The 10,748-nt window shown below is 44.6% G+C and overlaps 1 protein-coding gene across 3 annotated transcripts in view; it reads right to left on the bottom strand.

The window, feature by feature from the left end:
* The window catches only part of Cdca7l (cell division cycle associated 7 like), a 37,068-nt gene that overhangs the window by 3,688 nt on the left and 22,632 nt on the right, over window positions 1–10,748 (bottom strand). Inside the window, exons 3-8 of one of the 3 annotated variants that reach the window (XM_031357848.1) lie at window positions 5,573–5,704; window positions 3,480–3,836; window positions 2,070–2,141; window positions 1,796–1,966; window positions 1,052–1,174; window positions 129–278 (exon numbers count right to left, since the gene is read on the bottom strand). In XM_031357848.1, the coding sequence (XP_031213708.1) occupies window positions 129–278; window positions 1,052–1,174; window positions 1,796–1,966; window positions 2,070–2,141; window positions 3,480–3,836; window positions 5,573–5,704 (1,005 nt within the window). The other 2 variants (XM_031357849.1, XM_031357850.1) reach the window with 2 other exon arrangements.

Below are 10,748 nucleotides of genomic sequence, written 5' to 3'. Positions count from 1 at the left end.
AAAAAAAAAAAAAAAAAAAAGACGTAGGAGGGAAAGCGAATTGCAAGAGCACTGTAGCTACACACAGCCTTCCCGGGCTTGCACCCTTCATCCAAACATTCATAACACATGCACACACTGCTCCTTACTGGATCCAACAATGCTGTCCGCACATCCTCCCCATAACGATTCCGTAGGCACGGGCCACAGAACTGTCCCCGCACACCGCCACAGCTCTGGTTCCGACACACCGTCTTGGTATCAATGGTCTTCTGCCGGCACTGATGGCACGTGTTACCCTGTGGATAAAGCAAAAGAGGTGGAGCTGAGATTTATGGGGACAGAGTGCAGCAGCATGGCCTCGCCCAGAATCCAGCAGGAATGTTATGAAGGACTAACCATATGGACAAACATTTACTTTAAGCACTTCAATTCTAGAGCCAGATGAGGCTAAGCAAGGTACACAGAAAGAATCAACAATCATGAACAGAAGAGAGACCAGAAAAACATTGAGGAAAGGATGGTCAGGTGACCTAAGTGGCAGTGAGCCCCAGGTAACATGAACTTGGCTCTGATCTTGGAGACCTAGAAACCTTCCATGTAAAATCATGTTTTGAAAGGTTGGCAATTTAATTGACATTCTACTATTTACAATATTAAGTAGTATTAAACAAAAGTGTTATAGAATACACAAAGCCTTTCTGCATGTCATCATTTAGAAAAACATAGTCAATTCATACTAACCAGAAATGCTATTTTATTATATGGGCATGTAACTCTCCCAGGTACCTTCAATTTTAACATATAAAATATAAACATGCTTTTCCAATCCAGTACCAATCTTCTAGGACACATGCCCCAGGGAGCGCTCTCCCCTGAGCAGGACCACCATGCTAGGTGGCCTGCCTTTTTCCCAGGTACAGTGGATCCTGGACCACACAGCTCAGAGCAAGCCTTAGGAAGAAAGCACAGGGACAGAAGGCACGATGTCATTTATAAGCGACGTCAGATTCCGAACACCAGTGTGTTGGAGGGTATCAGTGACGTACACTTTTCTAAAGATGTCACTTACAAGCACTTTATCATAGACTTTATCACGCACAGTTACGGCAACATTTTCCAAGTCTTCCTCAGTGATGTCTTTCACTGAGCGGAAAGTAGATATCCGGTGACGTCTATACTTCTGGCATTTCCCCTGAAGAAACAAAACAAAACAAAACAGGAGGACCTGTCACATATCTGCACACTGAAAATCAGAATGAAAATCTTAAAACATGCTTAGAGATCGAAGGTTTACTGAGTCTCTTTCGTCTGTGTGGTCATTTACAGGGCTCCTGCCCCAATCCACACTCCCTTGGGAGAGCAATCCAGCATTGATTGAGGAGCTATAAACTTGGAGGAGGGAGACAAGGAAGTAAACAGTCATGCCCACATATGGGGCAGCTCCCAAGTTCCTCCCTCTTCCCCAACAGCCACTCCTGAAGCAGACAAGGAGGAACTCTTGTGTCTTCCATAGTACAAAACCACAAAGCTGGCTTGGCTGTTGCTGGTAAAGAGTTGGATCAAAGCCAGGGTCTCCTACATGCTGGGCAAGTCCCTGAGCCACCCAAGCTCCTCAGCTTACTTTAGACAAAGGACTCTTAAGTTATCTGCAGCTTAGCCCAAGGGTCTTTTCAACTAATGTTCTCACAGGAACATGGTGGAAACTCAAGTTCTCAACTGCTGGAAGCCTGCAGACTCAAGACTACATCACAGCCAGCCCCAGCATAGTGAAATACTTGCATTTGAGCGCATTTGCTTATTAGTCAATAATTACCCCACTGATTGTCTTTCTTCTTCTGAAACTGTAAAGCTCTTCAGTAAGCTTGGTGGCCGAGAAGGTGAAGTTTTCCAGAGCAAACTTTTCAGGGGGTCGTGCACTCCGGGTTGGGTTCATACGCCGTGTGATCTGTCCCTCTGAGAAGGCCCGTCGTGGAGTTTTCCTCTTCTAAAACCAAGGGCACAGACAGATGTAGCCGGGTTCCCCTTAAACAGACAGCTATGGGTTCCCAGAAGCAGGGCCGGTCTGAGCAATCAGGAGTTTCACTTACAGAAGCCGAAGGTGGTGTCCGAACAGGAAAGAAATCTGGCACCGAATTCAATTCTGCCAACAACTGAGCGAGCTAAGGTTCAGAAAGAAAGGGAGATCTGACGTCAGTCAAGGAGACGGGTCTGGGACCAACACCTCTTATATCTCTCTACTATGGCTTCCATAAATCTCAGTAACTGTTAATAGTCTCATGTAAGAATTCACCTCCTGAGTAACAGGACACCATTCATTATTCATCTGAATCAACACTATGCCCCTTCCTTATATACAGAGACAACAGAAAACAATGAAGATATGTTTGCCTTGGCATGTTTGGAGCCAGGAACATCAGGTCCCGACTTCACCATTATCTTATCACATTGTGTGACCTGGAGCACATTTTACAAACCTGAAAAATCAAACATCAGCATAGATGTCCAACCAGCTAGATGACCCTTAGAACTTACAAATCAACCAAAACACTTGCTGGGGATTACGTAGTGGCACATGCTGTAGTCCAGGCACCAGGATGCAAAAGCAAGACCACTCTGGTCTCCCTGTATCTGAATCTCAAAAATTCCTACCTCCACACATATATCTGTCACTATTACCAAAGACCTAACACCAACCAACCAGGCTCTTTACTCTGGAATTTCAGTTTTTAGATTCATGTAAACATGACACCACTAAGAACAAACACATACAGATAAATATAGAGTGCTAAAATTTCCTTTATCCAATACTCCTGTCTTACACAAAATTCACATGTTACTGTATTCTCTTAATTTACTAGGTGTAGGTCTGTTTATAAGTATCAGTACATTGTGCTTTTTATTTATTTACTTACTTAAAAAAAAATGGATGGCATTTAAAAAGCCATTAAAGAAGAAGAAAAAATTATGACTGGCAGAATTTCTTTTTAATTTTGCCAGTGTAAAATTAGTAAGAATTACTTTCAATGACTGGGTTGAGTTACTGATCACACATAGAAAACCCAAATACACTTAACAAAGGTTGCTCTGTGGTTGAGCTAGGTTGAACCACTGGCCAAGGCATAACTGAATTGGAACATGGCAGCAGTGACTGCTTCAACTGTAGCCATTTCTCATTCCTTCAGATGAAGCTAACACTGCAATTCTCCCTGGGCTTGGTGACAGCCCAGCTCCTCTTTTCTGCTGGGGACAGTGCAGCTGGTTAGCCCCTCTACTCTCCAGAGCCTCTGCCAACTTAGAACTTAGCCTGCTCAACTGTGAGCAGCGGGGATAAATGGTCCTTGAGTCTTTCCATCCCCAAACTAGAGCTAATCAAGTAACAAACATGCGCCAGCATATACTCTCCCACCAGAGAGCAAAGCTGTGTCAGCAAAGCTGTGTCAGTGTCAGCGACCTTTGGGGCAGCTGGCTCCGGTCCCAGCTGCTGCAAGAGAGCATACCATAGCCTTGTTCTCTTTGATGTTCATGGCCCTTTTCAGCAGAGCATCGGAATTCTCCTGGCTCTCAGTTCTGGACTCATCCTCGGCGTCAGAAGCAGAGTCTTCCTTTTCCTTGGACTGTCTGGAGCTCTTCTCTCTTCTAAGATCTGTCTTAATGTCCAGCAAGTGTGAGCTATTTTTATCTGGTGTTTTTGCCAATTTTTTGGTGGGGAACTGAAAGGCTACCCGAAGACCAAAGCTGCTCCTTCTTGTGGACCTGCCTCTTCTAGGTGCAGCCTCCTCTTCATCATCTTCCTCCCCCTCATCACTCATCACGGGATACGCTTTGTCACTGTCACTCAGTTCCGACTCCATGAGCTAAGGACAAGGACAAAGAAGAATGAAGACAGTCTGTAACCACCTACCAAAACTAGACCAGGTGACTGTGTTTAAAACTGTTCTAGGTGGGAATGCAGGTCAGAATTTGCTCCACCACATGTTCCTTGCTCACCAGACACAGAGCAACAGAGCCAACTGATGATACGTGGAAACCTTCAAGCTGTGAGCCATGCACAGTAAACCCTGGTATTCTGTTCTAGTGATGGAAAGCTCATTAATACAAGTTGTCCTCGATGCATTCTCTAATCAAATCTGTGAGTGGGCCTACCCTGAATTTTGTGTGTGTGTGGGGGGGGTGCAGTATATAGAATCTAAGGTAGAGGGGCTTTGGAAGCAATTTACTTTCCCTCACTAGAAATAAAAACTCCTGAATTGGGTATCACTGAGCTTAAAAACTACTAGTAGTTAAAGAAGACACCCAGACATGAAACCCATCAAGTTTTGGAAGACCTTAGTGTCTTGCTGGTGACAATCTGAAACATCTGGGAAAAACACTGGGCAAAGCGGGGTGTCTGAGCAGGAGCATCCGCCCAGGGCACAGTGGGTGACTACCAGGACTTACATGCCCCAAGTGATCCCCGAAGAAAGGAGAGGGACAGAGGAAGCCATCATCACCATCAACTGTCCTTGTGCAGGTATGTGTCCAAAAGCTGATGACGTCAAAATAGCATAAACTAAACTCACTTTACCAGCAAAGGAAGTGGTAGTATCTATTTTCAGATAAATATCTTATTTTCCAGTTAGCACTAAACACTTATCCTTTTTAAGAACATCTGCCTCATGGTGTTTCTATGAATCAGTTAAAAATATAAATTTTAAAAATTATAAAGAAACACTTAATGCCATGTGATGCTTGGAACAGAAAGGGCACATTAACAAAAACTTGGGTAAACTCTCTTAAAGGTGTAAAGGTAGTGACAGCAGTACAGGAATACTACTTCTTATTTCTAAAAGCATATCACAATCATGTAAAGGAAGACTAGGTCAAAATGTACAGGGCTTCCGCATCCTACATCTTTAACTTTATGAGCCTAAAACAATTCAATAAAACATTTAAATCAGTCACACACAGTAGCTGGTATCTCAGGCAGATTCCAAAGAAATGCTACATGTTCAGGGCTAACCTGACCTGAGCTATGTATGGTAGGAGATCTTGCCTCAAAACATCACCATCACCTTTAACACCACCACCACCACCACCACCACCACCACCAAAGTAGTGACTTAAAGTAACCTAAGATTGAAATGCTGACCTCAATAAATGAAGTGAAAGAAAGATCCACAAGGAAGCCCTACCACAGTGCAGGACCTGAGGCAGAGTCCCCATGACCCTGGCAGGCCTGAGTCATCCTACAGTTAGCAAAATCCAAACCAGGAGGCATGGGCCCCCCACTTTGCTACATCACCCTGTGTTTTTGCAAGATTAGCTTCTAGCCTAAGAAAATAACTTTACACCCAACAGACACAGCCTGAAGGACAGTGTTACCACAAGGAAGACTGACAAAAGACAAAAGACGCTAAAGCTGCAATAAAACTCATCAGATGATGAAGGCAAGATATGCCCCTGAGGACCAGGAAGGACCACCAAATACCACCACCAACAAAACACATCTTTTCATGTATAATTTAACATCTCTGGGGTAAAAGTACATTTCAAAATCAAGACTACAAACATTATAGCCCACAGCTCTTGTGTTGGCCACTACTACTGTTACCTCTGGGTTTCTGCTTATGTTCAGCTCACTCTCTGTAAATCCTTTAAAATCTTCAGTTTCTGAGTCTGTGTCCTCTTTGAAAATCCTTCTTAGTTCTTCTGTGAAGTATTTGGAACGGAAGCACACATTCTGCTAAATTAAAGACAGTTTAGAGTGAGACATGGTAGCACAGACTAAGAATCGCAATAATCTGGGAGGAAAGGCAGTAAAGGTGGAGGCAGGATTCCAACCCAAGACTATATACATAGTTGTGGAGAGCCGAGCCCCGAGCGCTGGGCCAGGAGGCGGAGCTTAAGTAAGCTCCAGAGAGGCAGGAGCTGCAGAAGGCATAAGATTAGAGCAGGAGGAGAAGCAGGCAGGAGAGAGCAGGAGGGAGAAGCATTGTAAAAGTTTCCTGAAATAAACTGCAAAAAGAGCTCGTGTTGTTGCGTCTTTCTTGCTGGACGAGGAGGACACAACACATAGTGAGACTTTGTCTCAAAAAATCAACTATGACAGCGGGGCAGTGACAGCGCATGCCATTAACACAAGCACTCAGGAGCCAGATGTGTGAGTTTGAGGCCAGCCTGGTCTACAGAGGCAGGTCTAGGACAGCTAGGGCTATACAAAGAAACCCTATCTCAAAAAGAAAGAAAGAAAAAAATAACTACCAGGAAGAAAAAGGAAAAAGAACAGCAGTTACAGGAGTGGTGAAGAAAGACGAAACTCATATCTAACAGTCAAGACTTTCTATTGAATAGAGTGATCTGCAGAGGTCAGGGGAGACAGCTACACAACATCGTACAATATCCTTAATGCCACTCAAAATGGCTACAATGAAATGCTCTACATTGTGTCTTTTACAACCACAATAAAACAGAGCATGTATTTCCCTTCCTTCCTTCCTTCTCTCCCTCCTTCCTTCCTTCCCTTCTTCCCTCCCTCCTTCCTTTCTTCCTTCCTTCCTTCCTCCCTTCCTCCCTCCCTTGTCTTTCCCTTTCTTTCTTTTGTATCCCTGGCTATCCTAGAATTTACTTTGTAGACCTGGCTGACCTCAAACTAAGAGATCTACCTGCCTTTGCCTCCAAAGTGCTTGTAATATTAAAGGCACAAACTACCAGGCCCAGGTCACAGCAGACATTTTCTAAACCTTACACAAATGAAGACCTACAAACAAGAAATTTTCTATTAATACAGTGTCTCAATCACTTCTGCTATGGCTGGGGAGTGTTGATGAAGTTAAGAGTTTCCTGCCCCAGGTGGCTTTCACACAGAACGGCCAACTTGTGGAAAACAGACTCGTGTGTGCTGTTTTTCTCCCTACAGATATACAGAGCAGTTTCCTGTGGGTGAGCATGTATCTTCTTCAAATACAGTGGGTTTCTCTACAGGGAGTGCCAAGGCCCTCACACCCTCACCCATCGCTACAGACTGGACTTGCTCCAATTTCCAATGATGCCAACATGAGGAACTGGTGGGACATTTGAACCCTCCTCACGCTGGGGCTCCCCTCTTGCCAGACTGAGGGGAAAGCAAAGACATTTTCCAATCATGACTTTTACTTTCTTTGGAAATACTACAAAGAAAACGGGAAGCCTAGCTCTCCTAAGAGTGTGTGTGTGAAGGAGAGGAGGAGAAATGGTAAGTGCAAAGGGAGACTCCCTGACAGCTATCTGAAAGGTTAAAGCACTGCACTAGGACTCTGGTCCCTGTCTGCAAACCCATGAAGCAGTGACCTCTTACAGCGCCATATATGGTGGAGACCCTTTATTTCCTTGCTGCCTTTTCCTGGCTTTAATTATATACTTCTTCAGACTCCAATATCTTTGGGGAAAAAAAATAGAAATATGTAACAGTGGGATACTTAGAGGGCAATGGAGAAAGAAATGCCTACAGCTAGCACTCTAAGCTTAAGAATGTCTCCTATGAATTATTATGGGTAATTGGAATGAGTTTGTTCAGAGCTAAATTACTTCCTTCCTTTGTTGTTAGCTGTGGTGCAGCTGCAAAAAAAAAAAAAAAAAAAAAAAAAAGAAAAAGAAAGAAAGAAAAAAAGACAAAAGGGAAGTTTATTTAAAGAGAAACTCAAATTGTGTTTAAGGGCGGGAGCCCAGAGTAAGCTACACACACTGTGCGCAAGCTGATGTCATTTCTCTCAGCTGGACACGATGAATCACAAGTGAGTCAAGTGAGCCTTAGACCAGGATTTAAAGTTAAAAAAAGAACAAGTGTGGAGAGATGGCTCAGTGGTTAAGAGCACTTGCTGTTTTTACAGAGGTTACGGGTTCTGTTCCCTGTACCCACCGTGGCAGTTTGGAACCATCTCTAACTCCAGTTTCAGGGGTTAAAACACCTCAGAGAAGTGGTATACATATACATGAACAGACAAACATACATATAAAATACACCTAAAGAAAGACAAGTGTAATGCAGCTGCCTGCTAAGGAAACCATTCAGTACAGGAAATACCTGGCCAGCCCCTGGGGGCTTTTCCGGGGCAATGGCCTCAATGCATAAGTTCAGTAAATATCCAGAGATCCCTGTAAGAGAAATGAGTCCAGCCTTAAGGCACCAAGCTCCAACCTTCCAACACTCCTGGCAATTTCTATCCTAGGAAATGATGATCAGTCCTGATGGAATTAAAACAACTTTCCTAAGAGCTTGCTCTCAAGTGCTTAAGAACTGTTTTCATGTGGTTTGATAAAGCAAGTCTGCACTGCACGGCCTCAGCCTCGCTGCATGCTCGGGTAAAGGTTCACACAGCTCCTTGTTCTCTGAAAGCTGCTAATTACACTACCAAGGCATACTAAGTAACCAGGATCTATTAGAACAAACACTGTAAGCAGGAACAAATAGCAGGGATGATTGATAAGTGCTTTATTCTGAAGCTCGTGGGACATGAGAGAGGACTGGAGACCTGTGTATCAGTGAGATTGGCATGTTCCAACTGTCTGTTCCAACAAACATCCGCAGGTACCTACTAAGTGTGGTGGTGCAGAGGGCTGCGTGCTTGAATCAAAATCAAAGGTCATGTTCCTGGAAAGCATCCTGCGGGTATGAGTTCCTTCCTCAAGGAGATGAAACCTGAGGCCCACATGTACTTACATCAAGGCGGACACGTGTATGCATCACACAGAGGGAAATGGAGTCCAGCAAGTAGGGAGGGCTATGCTGAGGGAAAAGCCAGCATCTGTGCTGTCAGTGCCACGGGAGGAAGAGGCTAGAAAACGGTGGCCCAGATTTGCAACAGCCATCCTCACTTGGCACTTCCCAATGTGGGACCCTGGCTAAATCTTTCACCTCCTAAGCTTCAGTTTCATTGGTACTCCACCAGCCCCTGGAGTCCACAGAGTAAAATCAGTATCTGTACGAAATGCAGGAGGCACACTCTTCATGGCCAACCAATGCCTGCTGGGAGTGCAGTTAGACCTGGAGCCTGGCAAGAATGGACTGTGAAAGCAGTTGTCATAGCAGCAAAAGCAGTCGATGTCTCATGATGCCACATGCTCTGTGCATCTCAGTGTCCCTTGGTGTGACGGCTCCACTCTCCCTCTCTACCCATGCACAGGGAACTGGAGGCTTCTGAATGACACCAGAGCCTGACTAGAGCTCAGTCCTACTGATCCCAGCAAGACAGGGCTGAGTGCTAGGGCAGCTTCAGATAGCAGAGAGATGAAGGGAGGCGTGTAAGGACACAAGAGTTCCACCAACTCCTGGGAACTAGTCATGGTGACAGGAAAGGAGAAGATAGCAATGCAGTAGTTGGAAAGATGGAGACCTAAGCAGCAAGCAGGAGAAGGGTGGTGGTGAGTTGAACTTCCTCGGGGACAGGCAGGAGATGCTAGGCTGCATGGCAAGACCATCTGACTAAGTCAGAGAAAACAGTGGTCATTGGTGGCCTCCACCCAAGCAAAGCAACTGTACCTAAGACAGATAGCCAAAAGGTACAAGACCATATTAGACAACAATGATCTTGTATTCAACCCAGTTTAGTGGCAGCAAGACAGCTAGCCTTAGTGTGATTTGTGAATCCTGGAGCTCTGGAAAGAAGAGCAAGACCAAACAGAATTGCAAAGCATGCATGAAAAGACAAAAGACCTCATATAAACGAGAAAGGGACACTAAAGGAAGATGAAAAAAAAGTCAAGGAGACAGTGGTACAGCCTTTAATCCCAGCACTCAGGAGGTAGAAACAGGCAGGATTTCTGAGTTCAAGGCCAGCCTAGTCTACAGACAGTTCCCAGCCAGCCAGTACTACACAGCTAGGCCCTATCTCAAAATAAAGGGAGAAGAAACAAGGACTGCAAAGGCCAACACTGGCATTGACAAAAAACGTATAGAATAAGGGTTCTGCAGTGACTCAATCTATTGTGGTATAAATCCCTACAGAAAGGATTAATAAATGTAAAACAAATATATATATATATATATAATATATATATATATATATATATGGTACTAGTTGCAACTGATTTGACATGATGAACTCATATAGAGTACAAAACTCTGGAGACAAATATCTTATCAGATTTCTCCATCTAGGGATGTAAAAAAAAGAGAAAGCAAAAGAGGTCTAGGGAGGAGGCTGAGCAATGGTATCAGAGGACGAGAGAAGCCCAGTATCCTTGGAAGTACAGATCCTACCAAAACCAGAGCACACACAGCTCCCAAGTAACAGCGCAGGACTAGCTGACTCCTTCCCTGGACTGGCTGGCCTACCTGCAGCAAGATGGGTTTAGTTTACTGCCTGTTAGTGGAGGGGCAATAAAGAAGGAGGAAGATCATAGAGGCTAATCGTCTGGCAAGCTAGGTACAATATAAAGCTCCGGGTAGCTAACTCTCAGAGAACTGTAACTCATGCTGCTCCGTCCAAGGACATTAAATAATATTCTCCCAGGCTCTGCACAAGTGGAGTAACAGAACCTTATGGAGGACCACCATGTAATATCTGTCTCACAGTCATACACTGGCCTTGACCTGTGTGGGACAAGAGACAAGCCTAGCCTCCCCTGCTGGCTATCATTTAATTTAATCCCTTCATTTACAACGATGTCCACAACCAGGGTTAAAGGAACAAGCATGCACAGAGACCTCTCACCTGTTACTGGAGACCCAGCACCCAGCACCTCACAGCATGACCAACTCAGGACCGCACACCCAGCACCTCACCACATCATGAACTCAGGACCGCACACCC

This window comes from Mastomys coucha, unplaced genomic scaffold, assembly GCF_008632895.1.
Source record: "Mastomys coucha isolate ucsf_1 unplaced genomic scaffold, UCSF_Mcou_1 pScaffold6, whole genome shotgun sequence".
Classification (NCBI taxonomy): Eukaryota; Metazoa; Chordata; class Mammalia; order Rodentia; family Muridae; genus Mastomys; species Mastomys coucha.
This window is presented reverse-complemented; position numbering and strand designations above follow the sequence as displayed.